Source organism: Elgaria multicarinata, chromosome 9 (genome assembly GCF_023053635.1).
Source record: "Elgaria multicarinata webbii isolate HBS135686 ecotype San Diego chromosome 9, rElgMul1.1.pri, whole genome shotgun sequence".
NCBI classification, from domain to species: domain Eukaryota; kingdom Metazoa; phylum Chordata; class Lepidosauria; order Squamata; family Anguidae; genus Elgaria; species Elgaria multicarinata.
This window is the reverse complement of record NC_086179.1, coordinates 35,153,454-35,172,666: the sequence shown is the minus strand read 5'-3', so window position 1 is coordinate 35,172,666 and position 19,213 is coordinate 35,153,454. Positions and strand designations below refer to the sequence as shown.

General features: G+C 46.6%; 1 protein-coding gene and 1 non-coding gene across 2 annotated transcripts; both read left to right on the top strand.

Annotated features, from left to right (window-relative positions):
- The first annotated feature begins 3,143 nt into the window (after positions 1-3,143).
- On the top strand, positions 3,144-10,262 carry KCNJ4 (potassium inwardly rectifying channel subfamily J member 4). Its single transcript, XM_063134597.1, has 2 exons — positions 3,144-3,181; positions 8,850-10,262. Exons 1-2 carry the CDS (start codon positions 3,144-3,146, stop codon positions 10,183-10,185), a joined length of 1,374 nt encoding a protein of 457 aa, XP_062990667.1. The 3' UTR covers positions 10,186-10,262.
- Positions 10,263-15,755: 5,493 nt separating this feature from the next.
- On the top strand, positions 15,756-15,827 carry TRNAT-UGU (transfer RNA threonine (anticodon UGU)). Its single transcript has one exon. It is a non-coding gene; the product is annotated as a tRNA-Thr (tRNA).
- The last annotated feature ends 3,386 nt before the right edge of the window (positions 15,828-19,213 follow it).

Genomic DNA, 19,213 nt, shown 5'->3' with positions numbered 1-19,213 from the left:
AGGGTAGGGCAAAACCAACAGTGTAAAGTCAGAACAAACTCAATATTTGAAGGCTATAGGGAAAAGAAAAGTTTTGAGCTGAGTCTTAAAAGCAGTGATTGAGTTTGTAGTTCTCAAGTGTTCTGGAAGAGCGTTCCAGGCGTAAGGGGCAGCAGAAGAAAAAGGACGAAGCCGAGTAAGGGAAGTGGAGGTCCTTGGGCAGGCGAGAAGCATGGCATCGGAGGAGCGGAGAGCCCGAGCGGGGCGATAGTGTGAGATGAGAGAGGAGAGATAGGCAGGAGCTAGGCAGTGAAGAGCTTTGAAGGTCAGTAGGAGAAGTTTATATTGGATTCTGAAGTGAATTGGAAGCCAATGAAGAGATTTCAGAAGTGGAGTGACATGGTCAGAGCGGCGGGCCAAGAAGATGATCTTAGCGGCAGAGTGGTGGACAGAGACCAGCGGACTGATGTGAGACGAAGGAAGGCCAGAGAGAAGAAGGTTGCAGTAGTCCAACCGAGAGATAACCAGTGCGTGAACGAGAGTCTTGGCAGAAGAGACAGACAAAAATGGTCGAATCCTGGCAATATTATACAGGAAGAAACGACAGGATTTAGCTACTGCCTCGATGTGAGGAGTAAAGGAGAGCGAGGAGTCAAATATAAAGCCAAGACTACGAGCTTCCTTGACCGGAGTAAGCGTGACATCGTTGACAGTAAGGGAGAATGAGAGGTGAGGAGAAGGTTTAGGAGGAAAAACTAGCAGTTCAGTCTTTGCCATGTTAAGTTTCAAACGACGATGAAGCAGCCAGGCTGAGATATCTGAAAGACATGCCGAGATAGCTTATGGGCTTCCTGGAGGCATTTGCTTGCCCATGGTGGGAAGCAAGAAGTTGGCTGATGAGATGAACTCTTGGTCTGATCCAACAGGGCTCCTACAAATAACATTGACTTAACTGTACAGTCACAGAACCTTCAGAGTCAGAACAGACCTCAAGGTTCATCTAGCTCAACCTCCTGGCAATTCAGGAAATGGGATATGCGACACAGTGAACTTTCATTCAGTTTTTGCAACTGCTCTGTAGGCAAATGCTGCCATATTTTCAAGAATTTACCCTCAGCATATGGTCTACTATAATACCTCACTTTATACCTCATTGGTTTATTCAAAGTCTTCTCCCTGAGGAATATGTTTCAGGTTCCGCTCACACAGGCCACCCTACAGTTTAACATTTCATGGGGGCAGCTTTGGCATCACTCTGGGACAGGGGAGCCATTTGTAGAAGTCGTAGGACATGATCACCCAGGAGGCTTAATCACCATAGGGTCCAGCACCATGGATAGGTCCTTTAGAGTCCTGACTGGTTCTGACTGAAGCTTAGAGCGGATTCATTGCCCCATTGACCTAGAAGCCACCAGCCTTCACTAGGTCAGTGCCAGGGTAGGAGACCGCCTAAGATAGCAGTGGAACATAGGAAGCTGCCTCATACCGAGTAGGACCATTGGTCCATCCAATCCAGTATTATCAACATTGACTGGCAGCAGGTGTCAGGCAGGAGTTTTTCCAACCCTATGCCGAGGATTGAACCTGCAACCTTCTACATGCAAAAGCAGCCACTCCACCACTGACCCATGGCCCCTCCTGCAGTGCTGCTAGGTTTGAAGGGACTCTGATCAAGGTGCCCTCTGGGCCCCCTTGCCCGTTCCCTCCTCCCCCATACACAGCACCCTGGCTGCTTTGCCTCTTCTGCCCTGGTTCCTCAATGACCTGGGTGCTCCACCCCCTCCTTTGATGCCCTGGTCACTCAATCTGCTCACCTCCTCACAAACCTAGCCAGCAGCAGTAGGGAGGAGCCCCTTTCTTCTTGGCCAGCATTTAGTTGGGCATGCAGATAGTGGAGAGAAGGGCCTGCTGCTGGCGCCCCAGCCATGCCCACCTCTGACATTTCTGGGCTCCATGGAGGCATCCAGCAGGAGCCCCAGCAGCAAACGCTTCACTGTGCAATGCGCCCACCTGACTAGAAGAAGCAGAAGCAGAAGCAGAAGCAGAAGCAGCAGCAGCAGCAGCAGCAGCAGCAGCAGCAGAAGAAGAAGAAGAAGAAGAAGAAGAAGAAGAAACAAAGCCCTATGAAGAGAGACTGAAAGAACTGGGCATGTTTAGCTTGGAGAAGAAAAGATTGAAGAGAGACATGATAGCACTCTTCAAATACTTAAAAGGTTGTCACACAGAGGAGGGCCAGAATCTCTTCTCGATCCTCCCAGAGTGCAGGACACGGAATAACGGGCTCAAGTTAAAGGAAGCCAAATTCCAGCTGGACATCAGGAAAAACTTCCTGACTGTTAGAGCAGTACGACAATGGAATCAGTTATCTAGGGAGGTTGTGGGCTCTCCCACGCTAGAGGCCTTCAAGAGGCAGCTGGACAACCATCTGTCAGGGAAGCTTTAGGGTGGATTCCTGCATTGAGCAGGGGGTTGGACTCGATGGCCTTGTAGGCCCCTTCCAACTCTGCTATTCTATGATCCTATGATTCTAAGAAAGATGAGCACCTCAGCCTTGATATATTGCTGCCAACACAAGGGAGGGGCTGTGGCTCAGTGGCAGAGCACTAGCTTTGCATGCAGAAGGTCGCAGGTTTGATCCAGGTAGGGCTGAAAAAAATTCCTGCCAGAAACTCTGGAGAACCGCTGTCACCCTGTGTTGACAGTACTGGGATAGATGGACCCACTGTCTGACTCAGTATAAAGCAGCTTCCTATGTTCCCCATGGGCTTCTCCCTCATCTTCTGCTGCCACTTTCTCCTCTGGTGGTTGTGTGTGGGCCCACTGGGTTTTGGGGCCCAAGACCTGCACCCTGAAGTCCAACCCTAGTGGAGCCACTGGCTAGAGAACTCTCTGCAGGCCTCCTTGTGTTCTGTGATGGAAGGAAGATGAGCTATAAATAAATACAGATGGCAAGAAAACCCACACTTTCATCAGCTCAGCTGACTCGTCTTCTACATTTTTGTCTCCAGTACAGGTGTCGACCCCAGATCGATGGGAACAATGGCAGTTGCCCCCCAGCCCTGAAGCACCCCCCGACCTCTTGTGTGGACTCCTGCTTGGGTGCCAACCTCGCTCTCACACACATAACCCTGGAAGCCCCTCACCTTTATAACAAGAAGTACCTCATGATAAAGCGAATCATGGGCAGCATCCGAGTAAACAGGTGAGTGTCCTGTTTCATCCAGCTTTTCTAGTTCTGAATCCGTCTTAACTTTCTTTCAGGCTGTATGATTCTTCCCAGATGAGCAGTTATAGCTATTTTAAAACCCTTCCCCTCGATACAACAAAGTGCTGGCTCCTCTGTATTTGGCCCTGGTTAGGCCTCATCTTGAGTATTGCATCCAGTTCTGGGCTCCACACTTCAAGAAGGACGCAGACAAACTGGAGCGTGTTCAGAGGAGGGCAACCAGGATGATCAGGGGTCTGGAAACAAAGCCCTATGAGGAGAGACGTAAAGAACTGGGGATGTTTAGCCTGGAGAAGAAAAGACTGAGGGGAGACATGAGAGCACTCTTCAAACACTTAAAAGGTTGTCCCACAGAGGAGGGCCAGGATCTCTTCTCGATCCTCCCAGAGTGCAGGACACGGAATAATGGGTTCAAGTTATAGGAAGCTGGATTCCAGCTGGATATCAGGAAAAACCTCCTGACTGTTAGAGCAGTATGACAATGGAACCAATGACCCAGGGAGGTAGTGGGCTCTCCCATCCTAGAGGCATTCAAGATTCAGCTGGACAGCCATCTGTCAGGTATGCTTTAAGGTGGATTCCTGCATTGAGCAGGGGGTTGTACTCGATATCCTTGTGGGCCCCTTCCAACTCTACTATTCTATGATTCTATGATTCTAAGGTGGAAACATGGAGCACACATGCTGTTGCAACCTGATTTATATGTAAGAGAAGCTTGTATTTACGACTTTGGTTCAAATCACAGGTTTTTTTCTCATTTATATACTGCCTTTGTGCTGCCACAGGTATGGGGTATCTTCAGCCCTCACCCAGCCTGCCAACTTCTTTTGCTGTTGTCTCCTATCATTAACCTCTAAATGCCCTGCAGAGAATTCGGGTGTGCATTTTGCGGGCATGAGAACAGTTACACTGGAGCTTACTCCTAAGCAGACTTAGGATTGAGTTGTGTTGTGTGTACTTGGCAGAAAGATGTCCGAATTGGTAAGGCTTCCATATGGCCCTGTCCACTTGGCTTTGTCTGCTGTTGTCCCCGCCCTGTGTCCTTAGCCCACCTCTTGTTGGAATGTGGCCAATGAGACCCTACCCTTCCCAAATTGGAATTCGGCCACTGGGTTGAAAAAGGCTCGACACATCTACACCACATGTATTTACTGTTTTACGCTGTACAGCACCATGTACATTGATGGTGCTATATAAATAAATAAATAAATAAATAAATAAATAAATAATAATAATAATAAATAGCACTCCAGGCAGATAACTACAATAGAATAGAAGACAGAATACAAAATTATAATTCAAACATCCAACCATATCAATTGAAAGCATATCACTAAAAAAAGAAATAAACAGCTCCCGCTGTTTAAGACCTACTTCAGCAAGCAGGTCACCTTAAACGCTAAATGCTTGTCTAAATAAAGCACTATTTACTTGAAAGACAGCAAAGAGGGATCCTGCCAGGCCTTGGCAAATACCTGTTATGGGGATTTATTTATTTATTTATTTATTTATTTATTGCATTTTTATACCGCCCAATAGCCGAAGCTCTCTTTGGGCAGTTTACAAAAATTAAAACCATAGAAACCATTCAAAATATAAAACAAACACTATAAAAGCATAATATAAAATACAATGTAAAAACACAGCCAGGATAAAATTTAAAACAGCGAAGTTAAAATTAATTTGATAGACTGTTCAAAGGCTGAGAAAATGAAAAGGTCTTCACCTGGCGTCTAAAAGAGTATAGTGTAGGTGCCAGGTGAACTTCTTTAGGGAGCTCATTCCACAGTCAGGGTGCCACAGCAGAGAAGGCCCTCCTCCTGGTAGCCCCCTGCCAATGTTGCTGTTTGGCTTGAGGATAGGTGGTGTTCTGATGATCCCATTCGATTGTATGGAATAGCAGCAGTTTATAGATTATTGTCTAGGTTTGCCAGTCAACAAGACAGAAAAGAAAACATTGGGGGGGGGGGCATCTTTTGTTTTGTTTTCTGTCTGGTGGTCCAGCTAGGTCTGGGCCTTGGCGACAAAGTCTGGGGCCCCCAGGGCAGGTGATGGGGGAGGGGAGGTGGCAAACAGGCCAATACCAGCACTTGAGCTAACATGCACACATAAGACTGACACTCCTCACCAGAGTTTCCTTTCCTCTTAACTTTAAAGATATTTTATAGTCTGAGAGGAGGCAGGAACATGTATGGTTCCAAGCAGTCATTTTATTGCTTTTGCTTTTTTAAAAATATATTCTTTTCTACAAAAGGATGTACTATCTTCCTAAATAAAGGCATTTAGAATCAGGGCAGAAGAAGCCAACTCTGTCACGTTTCTCAAAACCTCCTGCCTTCCTGGGAGACAATAATGACGCCACAAAGCTTTATTCAAGCAATAAGCATCTCTTCCCACCTGAAGAGAGTCTTATCTCTAGGAACTTTCCCCCTAGGCAAAACTGGGCTGACTTTCTCTTGCCTTCCTTTCGCTCCACCCATTTTAGTTGGTGGTGTACTCTAGGATCGGCTAACCTGTGCATGTTCTCTGCTTCGGAAGAATGTTGGCTTCCCACTGACTGTGTATTATTTGACCTTGATGAGATAAGCTCTGGAGAGGGTTCACTCCTAGCTGGTGAAGGGCCCGTGAGAGCTTTCTCCCCCACTGGTACAAGCTGGCCTGTTTCTGGCGCCGACTCCTCTACTTCAGAGTCTGATTCTGATTGATCACCTGAAACACCTTCTTCCAACCCAGGGGGAGCAGAGCTAGACATGACAAACTCCATTTTATGGGATGAGGCAATGATTTGAGTTTAAAATGTGACTGCACATGCTTGGAGTATTTCTTCCTTAAAAAAAATAATAATATCAGGACCGGCAAGCATCGAACAGCAGTGCAGCGACTGTAGCACCTGTAGAAACTGCAGACGCGCTCCCTTCCTCCCCAGGCTCTGCTGAGGCAAGGCAGACAGGGTAATAGGAGGCCTGAAGAAAAGGACAAGGTGGCAATAGAATACCATGGCAGTGCAGCGACTGTAACATCTGTAGAAACTGTGGATGGGCTCCCTTCCCAGTATGGTACCTCTGCCCTGTGCTGGGGCTCACACACAGGCTTAAACCACTAAAGTTGCAAACCTGTGCAGTGTGCACACGACTTACCTAGGTTTGGGAATTTTAGTTATATTAATCCAATATGTAGTCAGAGAAATTCTGTAGCAATATGTCCATCACCTTTGCCTGGGACTTCAGCTCAAAACCTGCATCCCCTTCTGTCTTAAGAATCAAAACAAAAACCCACCAGGACAACGTAAGTTAGGGATATTTTGATCATGGAATGCATCAGCCTTTCCGAACTTGGCATCCTCTTGGACTACAACTCCCATCTTCTGGAGGATGCCAGGTTGGGGAAAGCTGCTGTAAAGTATCGATCGTAGGTGTTTACAATGGCAGCATCTTTTCTGGGGAGATCGTGATGCCAAACTGAACTTTCCGTGATGAGACTGCAGCCGCCCTTTCGGGCAAAATGGAGATGGAGATGGTGGCGTATATTTTGGATGAAGAGGAGATAAAGGCAGGGACAGAACTCTTGGCGAGAGGGAGTTTCTTTCAGGCTATCTGCCAACCCTTTGTTTCTTGATCTCTAAATTACACCTTTGGCTTTAGATATAGGATTCTGGGAAACACGCTTGTTGCTGTAGCAACAGAATTGTCTAGAACTCTGCAAGTGTATAAACATTGTCACAGATGCACAATTAGATCAACAAACGAGAACCGAACAGAAAATAGAAACTTCCAGCCTTATGCAATTTGGAGTTAAACCGTTATGAAACCACATCCACACGGCTCTGCTGATTGCATGAGCTTCTCCTTACAAGTCCAATCTTGGAAGTTAGTCAAGTTGCCTTTGTTGGGGGAATGGTATGTATGTACCAGTGGGGGCCAGTGGCTCTGAGGTCAGCAGGGCAGTGTATCCACTCCGGGTTTCAGTCAGAACTCTAAAGAAGCTACCCAAGGTGCTTCTGCACCTTGAATAGCCCCTATAGAGTCCTATGTGGTTAAAACACATAGGGGGGGGGGTTTGAATCCTTTTGCACTCCTCCTTCTAAGTTTATTTTAATTGCTCTCTCTCTCTCTCTCTCTCTCTCTCTCTCTCTCTCTTTCTCCCTCTCTCTCATTTGAATGACACTATCTGTAGAAATGCAAAAATATAATCTACAAAAACTGCAAAGAATAGAACATTATTTTAATTGCAGGTATTTTGAACTCAAGAGTGATTCACCCTTCTGAATTTTTATATAATATATATGAATGCCAGCGCTTTGTGGTTTTCTCGGTTGCCCTGGACTTCCAGTGCTGGGGGGCTTCCTCTCCTGTAAGGCGGCACATGGCCCCAAATACCCCTTCCCTGGCTCCATCCTCTTTCCCAGAAACACTGATGGTTCACAGGTTTTCTGGCTTTTGCAGTTTTCCCCGCACCCTATTCTAAAAGGCCGAAATTCCTCTCCTAAGTCTCAGGGCCAAACTAAACATTCATTAAAGCATGCACTGTGGAGCTGCACATGCTAGCTTGCTCTGTTCTCCTGTAAGCTACGGCGACCACATGGAAAGGAGGACAGGGCTCCTGTATCTTTAACAGTTGTATAGAAAAGGGGAATTTCAGCAGATGTCATTTGTATGCATGCAGAAATCCCCTCTTCAACACAACACAGTTAAAGCTGCAGGAACCCTGCCCTCTTTTGTATCTGGTCACTCTAGTATAGCTTCTGCAGCTTTAACTGTTGTGATGAAGAGGGAATTTCACCAGGTGCTGCATGCGCACCAATGACACCAGCTGAAATTCTCTTTTCATTGCAACTGTTAAAGCCCTGTCCTCCTCTTCAGATGGTCACCCTATGTAAGCGCACATGGCCTTGATTTAGATCAGGACCACAGCGCTCTAGGAGAAGAGGATTTTACCTCCCTGCACCCATTTTTTTCATAAAATGACACCCACCTGTGTGTGTGTGTGTGTGTAAAAATATTGTAAATAAATATTTGTGTGTGCGTATGTATGTGTGTTTGTGTGCATTAGATTTTTTTTTTAAAAAAGCCAAATGTTTGGTTTATTTATTTGTAATATATTTATATACCGCTCCCCATGCAGAGATTTTGGATAGAATAAAAGAATAAAAACAGAATAAAACCACCATATTAAAATTAGATTTTAAACTGTAATTTTTAATACAATAAACTGTGGCTGGTCATTCAGGGAAAACTTCCTGAAACAACGTTTTCAGGAGGAGCCAGAAGCAATATAACATTGGCGCCTGCCTGACCTCCAAAGTCCTGGAATTCCATAGCTTTGGCCCTCAGTTACCGGTGGGAAGAGCATTAAGCTTTAAGAGCGTAATTCTTGGTGTTTCGGCCTACCTTTTTCACTTTGGGCCTTGCCCTTTCTGACTTTGGTTCCCCCGTCGCTGAATGCAGCCCCCCATGAGTTTCTCAGCAATTGAATTTGGCCTGAAATTCAGGCTCAAAGAGGTTCCCCACTCGTACACCAGAAATCCAGTGTGACAGCTATCCTGCGGTGGAGAAAGTGAGGTGCCAGAGCTTTGAGCATGAGCTCTTTAAAGGAAGCACCACTTGCCTGTCTCCCACTTTTAACCCCAATCTCTCCTTTTTATAAGGTACAGTATTGTCTCCACTGAAGAGGACGGGCACAAGGTCTCTTCGCTTGGCAGCCTCAACGGGCACAGTCGGAACGGGAAAGGCCACGCTCCGCGACGGAAACGCCGCAACCGCTTTGTGAAAAAGAATGGCCAGTGCAATGTCTACTTCGCCAACCTAAGCAACAAGTCTCAGCGTTACATGGCTGACATCTTTACTACCTGCGTGGACACCCGTTGGCGCTACATGCTCATGATCTTCTCAGCAGCCTTCTTGGTCTCCTGGCTGTTCTTTGGCCTGCTCTTCTGGATCATTGCTTTCTTTCACGGTGACTTAGATGCCTCCAGTGCCGGAAGCGGCTCCAGCGCTTCAAAATTCTGCATCAAGCACGTCAATGGATTCTTAGGAGCTTTCCTCTTTTCAGTAGAAACACAGACCACCATTGGGTATGGCTTCCGATATGTGACTGAGGAATGCCCACTGGCCATCATGGTGGTAGTGGTACAATCCATTGTGGGCTGCGTTATTGACTCTTTCATGATTGGCACCATCATGGCCAAGATGGCACGCCCCAAGAAACGAGCCCAGACCCTCCTTTTCAGCCACCATGCTGTCATCTCTCTACGGGATGGCAAGCTCTGCCTCATGTGGCGGGTGGGCAATTTGAGGAGGAGCCATATTGTGGAAGCTCATGTCCGGGCCCAGCTCATCAAGCCCTACATGACGGCAGAAGGTGAGTATCTTCCATTGGACCAGCGGGATCTGAATGTAGGCTATGACATAGGCCTTGACCGCATCTTCTTGGTGTCTCCCATTATTATTGTCCATGAGATCGATGAAGAAAGTCCTCTCTATGGGATGGGTAAGGAAGAGCTGGAGAGGGAGGACTTTGAGATTGTTGTCATCCTTGAGGGCATGGTGGAAGCTACAGCCATGACCACGCAGGCTCGCAGCTCCTACCTGGCTAGCGAGATCCTTTGGGGCCACCGTTTCGAGCCTGTTGTCTTTGAGGAGAAGAAACATTATAAGGTGGACTATTCACGCTTCCACAAGACCTACGAGGTGGCAGGGACCCCTTGCTGCTCTGCTCGGCAGCTTCAGGAGAGCAAGATCACCATCCTGCCTTCACCTCCGCCACCCCCCAGTGCCTTCTGCTATGAGAACGAGCTGGCTCTTGTCAGTCAGGATGAAGATGAGGAGGATGACTTGGATGTAGGAGTAGATTTGGGAGGAGGCACGAAGGAGGATGCAGGAGTCATACCTATGATGGAATTTGGGAGCCATATGGATCTCGATCGGTTGCAGGTCTCCATTCCCCTGGACGCACTCTCATACCGTAGGGAATCCGCCATCTAATCTCCAACCTAGCTACCCTTCCCACATTTATTCTCCAATGTCTCCATATCCCATTAGCACCAGTGCTTGACTGGAAAAGCCCCATGCAGGACTCCTTCTACCAACTTTTGAATACACCTGAGAATGTACAGACATGACACCCCACTGGCATTGGATGTTTCAGGCTTCCTGCCATGAGGTTAGACATTTGGTTTTTAAACATCCTGGATTCAGAACAGAACTGAGGTCACTCTTCATTGTATCCACACTCCTGCTTTTTTGTGGCTTGGCACTAGGAGAAGACAGCAATAGTTGCACGGGCCTGGGTTAATCTACGGTGCATTTTGTTATGCTGCTAGGAGCAGCATGGGATCAATGACTACCAAGATGGTTGGCACTATTGCTGCAAGACAAGAAAGCTGCAAATGTCAACCAAACAGGGATGAGTGAGCGAACCTGGCATTTTGCAGGGGGCAGTGGAAGATATGATGACAATAGGATATGATTTGCATGTGAATTATTTGTTGCATACTTAAAACATTACACCAGGAGAGAATAACTTTAGCTTCCTCTGTTCTTACACATGAACAGTTAATCTCTCGATTCTGGTTCTCGGTATCCATGATTCCCTAAGTAACCTTAACACCACGTCTTCTCTGATCCTTTTGAAATTTCAGTCCCTTCCCATGGAGATGCAAACCATACAAGGGAGAAACGTTTACAAGAGGAAACTCCAGAGGGCCAGGCGTTGAGTGACCTGCAACAGGTCTCTCCTAAGCAATGGAATCTATATGCTCACCTCCACATTTTCCATCTTCTAACTCATTCCATGTTCTCACCGGGAAAATTGACATTGAAACTATTTATTTTTTAATAAAGTATAATGTTCTAGGGGAAGCCTGGAAACAAAGAGATGAGGATCCTGAGTTCAATGCATCAGTAGCATTTCCTTGATGTTGAGTTAATTATACACCCATACCACAAGCTTCAATTGGCCATTCCTCAACCCTAGGGAATTCTAGGAAATGGTTCTATTAGGGATGTGAAACAGATGGTTCATTGCAATAAACTATCATTTCCGGGATCCTTTGAGGGGCAAAGACGTAACACTTAAACTCATATAAAATCAAGATTACTTGTAATGTAGATATTCCCATACAGACTGAAAATGGGGAGGGGCCATGGCTCAGTCGTAGAGCAACTGCTTTGCATGCAGAAGGTCCCAGGTTCAATCCCTGGCATCTCCAGGTAGGGCTGGGAAAAGCCCTGCCTGAAACCCTGGGGAGCCATTGTTGCGCTGCCAGTCAGTGTTGACAATACTGGGCTAGATGGACCCATGGGCTGACTCAGTTCAAGGCAGCTTCTTGTGTTTCTATGAAAATATGGGACAGTTGGGCCACTCTGTTGTTCTCAGTACTTGGCTTACAATTCACATATGGGTTTAAGACAGGTTCAAGCAAGTGTGGAACCATATTCATCTCTCTCTCTCTCTCTCTCTCTCTCTCTCTCTCTCTCTCTCTCTCTCTGTTCTGGGTTTTAGTCAGAAGCAGCCATAACCCTAAAGGAGCTATCCAAGGTGCTTCACATATTAGGGGGTGGGGTAGGGTTCATTACCTTGGATAGCGCCTTTAGTGTTTTGGCTGATTCTGAGTAAAATCCAGAATGGGTTCACAGCCCCACTGAAATTGGAACCACCAGCCTCCACTGGCTATATATGCATCTATGTGTACAAAGAGCAGCAGTATGCAGTGCAATACCCAGTTTATTAGGATGAGCTGATAGTCCTAGAGTAGTGAGCTGTCAAAGGGCAGTGTAGTGGTTAGTATGTTGGACTTTGGCTAGTGATACCTGAGATTGCACAACAAAGGGAAAGAGAGGGACACGGCATGTTCACAAACAGCCTAAGACCACTAGCAAAAGATTTTCCAGGAGTTTCTTTTCTCAGCCTCAGGAAGAAAATCTGTTGTCCTCCAGCTACTGTGAGGACTGCAACCAAAGTCAGAGGGAAGAGAGAAGCTGAGGTGGCGGCGGCAAGCAGAGGACTTCATTGCCTCTGCTAATCAAAAAGTCACAGTGCTTTGACCTTGTGAGCCCTGACTGGCAGTGGACTTGGCATGGTTAGGACTGTAGAGAGATCAGAGCTAAATTTGATGAAGAGCTTTGAGTAGTTTGAATGCAGTCAGTTGAGGTTCAGCCCCACTGACATCGGAGCCTCCAGCCTCCACTTAATGCATTGCCTTGGAGTCAGCAGAAAAAGCTGGTACAATGTAACTGTTTAATTACCTGGCCTTTCTCACCTCATTAACCAAATGTGTCTTTTCATGCATCTCATTGACAGTTAAAGCTCTTATTAACCTCAGTGGGAACTTTCTGCTGCTGAAAGATTTCAATATGGCTCCACATAGATAACCAGGGCATTTTTTAAGCGCTGTTTAATACTTATGTGTGGTTTTTTTTTTTTACTAACAATAACAAAACTCTCTTGCTTATAAGTGATAAAACACTGAACAGGTTGGTCTCTCCTTATGCAAGAGACTATCTTCTACACCTTCATGCCCGGTTGCAACCTATGAAAAGGGAAAGAAGGGAATTTAACTCCTAGACTCTCCAACATTTGACAGGTGAAAATAGGCAGATACCCTTTTATCTAGGGAGGCCACATATATAGCAACGAAACTGAGGGTAAAAGAGGACACAGATTTGCATAAAGTTTGCATTATACACACACGCACACACATTTAGAAAGAATTGCTAGAATTTAAATAGGAATACAATATATCTGACTATAGTGGGGAAGAGTATGAGCTTCTCTAAATGAGTGATTTATTGCACACTCATAACTGGCCACTCATGAAATGTGCAGGTCCTTTACATGACATCATCAACCTCCAGGACATCTCCTGCACCTTCCCCCAGTAATCTCACTTTTAAAAAGATCAGAGATTATGCACTATTTAAAATTATCGTGGGATATCACAGACCACTAGATGGTGCTGTTTAATATAACTGTATAGAGGATTGCCAAGAGGGGAAGTTTTCAATAACAAATCACATGGTCGCCATTGGTTGCCATCTAAAGGAACCATAATCAAAGCAGAAAGACCCCCCCCAAAGGAAAAAATGGTAAAGTGCAGGGTTTTTCCCTTAATGTAGAGACACTCTGTGACCAGGTGACCCATATGCCTGGTCCATCAGCTGTTGTCTAGGTGCAAACTGTGGAGGGGCAACTTCAAGGCCCCTGCTAGCTCTCCCTTCTGATAGTTCTGGATCTTTAAACTAGACTTTGACTGGCCAGACCTTCAAATAGAGGAGAACACCTCCAAACAGAAGACTGTTCTCTGTAAAGTAAGACCCATGGCCATCCTACTTTCCCCCCACCAAGGATCACTTGGTCAAATTCCTCCTATTTCATACCGCTGAAAGCTCCTTTCTTTGGGCCACCAATGTTTCAACCAGATGATGCTGCACTTTCAGCTGTGGCTTGACTATAGTGTGGAGGTAAACATTATTACCGCTCACTGTGGCAGATCTTGCAGGTGTTAAAGGCACAGCCACGAGGGATCATCGAAAAACCAGCAACCTTAGTCAGGGAATTATTTATTTTCCATAGCCCTTAGGTTTCTGCTGCAGGGAAGTCTTAGTCAACTGTTCAGATTTTTATGGTCCGTTTGCTAACACAATAGAAGGAAGGATGGTGGACCCTACACATTTAAAGGAGCAATTTCTCAACAGCAAACTAGGGACTCTGGTTGACTGGGAAGAGGTAGCGGAAAACAGGAAGAGTTCCTGGTAAACTGGGTTTCATCTGGATTCACAGGGATGGGGAACCTGGTGCCTTGCAGATATTGTGGGCTTTCAATTCCCATCAGTCCCAGGCAGCATAGTCAATGGTCAGAGATGATGAATTTCTTAGTCCAACAACTTCTGAAGGATCATAGATTCCCCACTTCAGACTGGAAGGCTCCCTATAAAGGCGGCCATGCGTTGTTCTTTACAGAGGTCAGTCCTCTCTGTGAAAGACTGTTCAGTCCAAAACCAGTTTAAGGAGAAAGGGCCATCAGAAGGGAAGGAGAAAGAGAGCTGGGCATGCATGCTTGAAGTTGCTTATCACCAGTGAGCACCTGGATAATTGCTGACTGAGCAAGTACACAGCTCATCTGTACACAGTCTTGGCCACTATGGTCAGATGTATTGGATTTCTATCAGTGGAGGCTAGTGGTTCCAATATCAGTGGGGCAGTGAACCCACTCCAGGTTTTACTCAGAACCAGTCAGAACTCTAAGAGCATCATCACATGGAGGAAAATCGCATTTCCTTACTGTCACTTCTCCACTCATGCATTTGTCCCTCATTACTTCCTCCTTTGAAAGAGGAAGTAAACAACATGCACGTTTTGATCCCGCTGCTTCTCCTGCACACAGCAGAGATAGTGGCAACTTCCGTCTTTAAAAATAAGTTGGACTTACTGGCGTGTTTTGTTGTTGTTGTGTGAAGAAGGCTAGAAGGGGCAGGAAGCACTCGGGAGGCAGCCAGCGTCGTGAGAGGGACCCGCAAAAATCTGTGAGTGCCCAGTAATGAGTGTGCAATAAAATGCTCATTTGATGGAGGTCTTCAACAGCTATCCAAAGTGCAAAGCCTTTAGAGTTCTGACTGCTTGTGACTGAAACCCGAAACAGATTCACTGCTCCATTGACATCGGAGACACCAGTCTCTACTAATTTGTATATACTTTATGGTCATTCTGTCTGAATTTGCATATACACCTCTAAATTGGCATATGCAAATGTTATAAATTAGCATATGCAAAAGCCCTTTTTGGGTGACATCTAAGTGGCCATAATATATCAGTGTAAATAAACCAGCCAATCATCATTTCACAATGGATTCAGTTGATCTGTACTGTTAAATGGCCACAGGAGCCACACAGGCATTCAAAGGTGCTAACTGCCACGAATTCCCCGTTGCTGGCCTGACATACAGTCTCATGCGCTGACTGTTGACCCATCTGCGAGCCAGGCCCCCTCCTCTCACAACCTCCCTCCCTCTGCGATAATCAATGAGGCTTTTTCTCTGAGGGAATGAACGAAGGCCAGCATTGACCTGGCTTTTAATATAGCTTTCAGAGGGTGGTACGTGCCTCTGGGGCATTGCACTGGGAAGTTAACTAATGGACTGAGAAGGAAGGGCTCTCTTTGAGGGCACAGGAATCCAGGGCGCATTGCACACACACACAGCCCTCCCCCCCGACACACACACCCTGATTGACAATGGTGGCTGTCAAGAAAGGAGACCAGGTGGATTTGCGCATGCACGCCGCATAACAACGCACAGCAAACATATCGTAGGTTGGCTGCACGGACATGAGATTTGCTGGATCTGAGCATGTGCCAAAGGCCTAAGCTAATGATTGTCATGTGCCACAGACTGACAGAGAAGGGCTGGGCACAAGGATCTACATGTGCAGGCAAAGGGAGAAGGAGGGCAATACTTTACACATGCAGACCAGCAGGGCTCGGCCTGTGGACAGGGTTGTGCACATGTGGAGATACAGAAGCTCCTTAAATAAAACATGGGGAGAGCAACACCACGAAGGGGCTGTAGCTCAGTGGCAGAGCACTTGCTTTGTATGCAAAAGGTCCCAGGTTCGATCCCCGGCATCTCCAGGTAGGCCTGGGGAAAGCCCTGCCTGAAATCCTGAAGAGTAGTTGCCAGTCAGTGTGGGCAATATTGGCCTTAATGGATCAGTGGTTCGACTCAATAGAAGGCAGATTCCAATATGTTGGGTGTTCTGGATTTTGCAACCATCACATAACTGCAGGACCCAGGAGGCCATTGCACTGCTGATCACTCCGGCCAGATCTACACCAAGCGGGATCTAACACTTTGAAAGCGGTTTGGAAATGGTATATGGAATGTGTCATAGGCCCCAACAGTTGTCAATACTGTTATAAACCGCTATAAAGCAGTAGTGTAGATCCTGCCTCCATCTCCATCCTAACTTCTTCAAAACTCTGAAAAGCAGCCCGATGCACCCATGAACTCGAGTAAAGTCTGCGCCCTCCGTGGCACGGCCCCCTTCTGTGGGCATGCGCACCCACTCAGCAGCTCCAAGTTAGGAGGCCTGTCAGTTTGGCTTTCTCCCACATTTCCCGCCTCCCCCCCTCTCAAGTTCCTTCCATCCCATTAATGAAGAAATGTGTGAATTCTGGTTAAGTTCTTCTCCCAAAAAATGAACCAAACAAAATTCTCACCCATTGGCACTGGCCAAATTCAACTGGTGCAGCTATTCTCGGCATTGGAATACCTGCCTGCCATGCAGTTGTTAAAGATGAGGAGCTTATCAGGAAAAAAAAGGTGGCAACCCTATTTCAGCAGCACAAACATGGTTAATCCACTGGGATTCAATCCCAGGCTTTTAAAAGCTAAGCATCCATTTCGCTTTCTCCTACGTTCATGTTCATTTTTAAATCTTAAGTTCTTTCTTTCCAATTTATGATGAAATTTGGTAAAAAGAAAAAGAAAGTATGAACCAAATGAATTTCTCATCCATCCTTACTCTGAGGTCTCTCTCAGCAGGTCTAACCTGCGCATTTGGGATGTATTCAGGCTGCTGGGAAGTGTGCAGGGTCTCCCATTGCTGCCCCAGAACCAGCTGAGCAGATGTGTGCATGATGCCACCCAGGACGGTATCTCCGCATGCATGCCAATGGTAGCCTGGAGGCTGACGTATGTCTAAACATCGATGTGTTCCTGAACCCTCCCCTTCCAAAGGCATGTCTCCATACCAATGGGGAAATGAATGCTTTCATTTGGTAACAGACAGCTCAAGCACAAAGAAATCGATATCCCATGAAACAACCACAGGGGTACAGCTTCAATGTTACTTACATGAGTACAGCACTACGCGGAGGCTTAAGGGTGCATTAAATGCGCTTAGTGGAAATAATCCAGACTTTAGGCGTTCTAGGAAAGGCTGGGGAAGAAGCGGGGTGTCAGCAGGACAGGCACAGTGTCGTGTGAGTACCATGCTGCAAATTTGCACACCAGGCATGGTGAGAGTGCACTAAATCGCTGGTGTGATGGAGCTCTCAGCCATGAGAGCAAACTTCATAACTCTAAATCATCCTGCCCCAACCGGCCACGCCCAAGATCTGTTGGACTACCATTTCCATCATCCTCAGCCAGCATGGATGATGGCTAGGCATGCTGGGAGTTGTAATCCAATACATGTAGAGGGCATCAGGTGTGAAAAGGTTTGCACACTTGCCATGGAAGGTTTTGTAAAGTGCTACAGACAAGCTGATTGTATAGAAAATACAATTGAATATACAGGAGCTGTCAGGAAATAAATACCCTTGCCCAGGTCTCTCTATTTTTTTTTTTACCAGTCTGCTCTCTCTTGCTCCTCAAACAGTCCTCTCAACACAATTCTGGGAGGACTGTTCCATCGCCAGCCAAGTTCTGAAAGCCCTGCCAGGCTGCAAATCTATGCACGCTTGGAGATGGAGTCCCATTGAAATCGGTAGGACAAAACTTACAAAACTTCTAAGTAGTCATGCATTTAGCACAAGCCATGTAAGGTTCAAAGACCTGTGTGGTGTTGAAAGAGACGGGATGCTTTCTTTCTTGCTTACTTTCCTGAACGTAATGGCTATCCCGCTCCTTCTCCTAGGCAGATCAGAGCAGTGTACACTAAAATCAATAAAACAATATAGCAGGCAATAACAAACCATTAGTTACTCTTAAACAATGCCAGAGCAAAAGGTGAGAGGTGTTGCAGTGGCTTACCAAAGACTTAAAAGAACTCATGTCACAGCCTGTGCCACATCATACCCAAGAGGCAGACGCTACCTGTGTATTTTAGCCAGAGGTAATGAGATCATAGAATCATAGAATAGCAGAGTTGGAAGGGGTCTATAAGGCCATTGAGTCCAACCCCCTGCTCAGTGCAGGAATCCACCTTAAAGCATACCTGGCAGGTGGTTGTCCAGCTGCCTCTTGAAGGCCTCTAGTGTGGGAGAGCCCACTATCCTGCTAGGTAAGTGGTTCCATTGTCGTATTACTCTAACAGTCAGGAATTTTTCCTGATGTCTAGCCAGAATCTGGCTTCCTGTAACTTGAGCTCATTTTTTGTGTCCTGCACTCTGGGACAACTGAGAAGGGATCCTGGCCCTCCTCTGTATGACAACCTTTCAAGTACTTCAACAGTGCTAGAATGTCTCCCCTCAGCCTTCTCTTCTCAAGGCTAAACGTGCCCAGTTCTTTCAGTCTCTCCTCATAGGGCTTTGTTTCCAGACCCCTGATTATCCTTGTTGCCTTTCTCTGAACTCCCTCCAGCTTGTCTGCATCCTCCTTGAACCCAGAACTGGATGCAATGCTCCAAATGAGGCCTAACTAGTGCGGAATAGAGGGGGACCAGTCCCTCATGTGGTTTGGAAGCTATACTTTTAGTAGAATCATAGAATAGTAGACTGGAAGCCTTACACTAGGGGTGCAGAACCTATTTCAGCCAGAGAGTCTAATTCCATATTTGGAGAAGCCCTCGGGGGGGGGGGGGAACACAGGGACGGGACATTCCAGAGGTGGGTGGGGCTGAAGGCAAAAGGGCATATATGAGCATATTTAAGCTTAAAGCTCTTGATGTGACTAACTAAGCCTTAGGAGAGACTTAGGGCATATCTACACCATACGGTGTAGAGGGAGGGGGTGGGACGATCCCGGACTTGCATGCTTTCACGATTGTCACAAGTTGTCTAGACACGGTGCACAACATCCCGGGAGAAAGAGGACGCCGCAGATGCCATTTTGTTTTTGTTTTTATCAGAAAAGAGCACATGAGCGCTCCACCGAAAAAGCATTTTTTTCCAAAAAAAAAAAAAAATTCCCCCGTGCCCCCCCCCCCAACGCAGGGTCCTGGGTCCTTGCAGTTACTTGCAAGGAGCTGGGATGAAAACGGGATGCCCGCCCACATGTCCCGTGGTCTCGGGATCATCCCGGGACCACTAGAAAAGTCGGGATAGAAGGGTAGGGCGATATCCCGGGGAAAGGG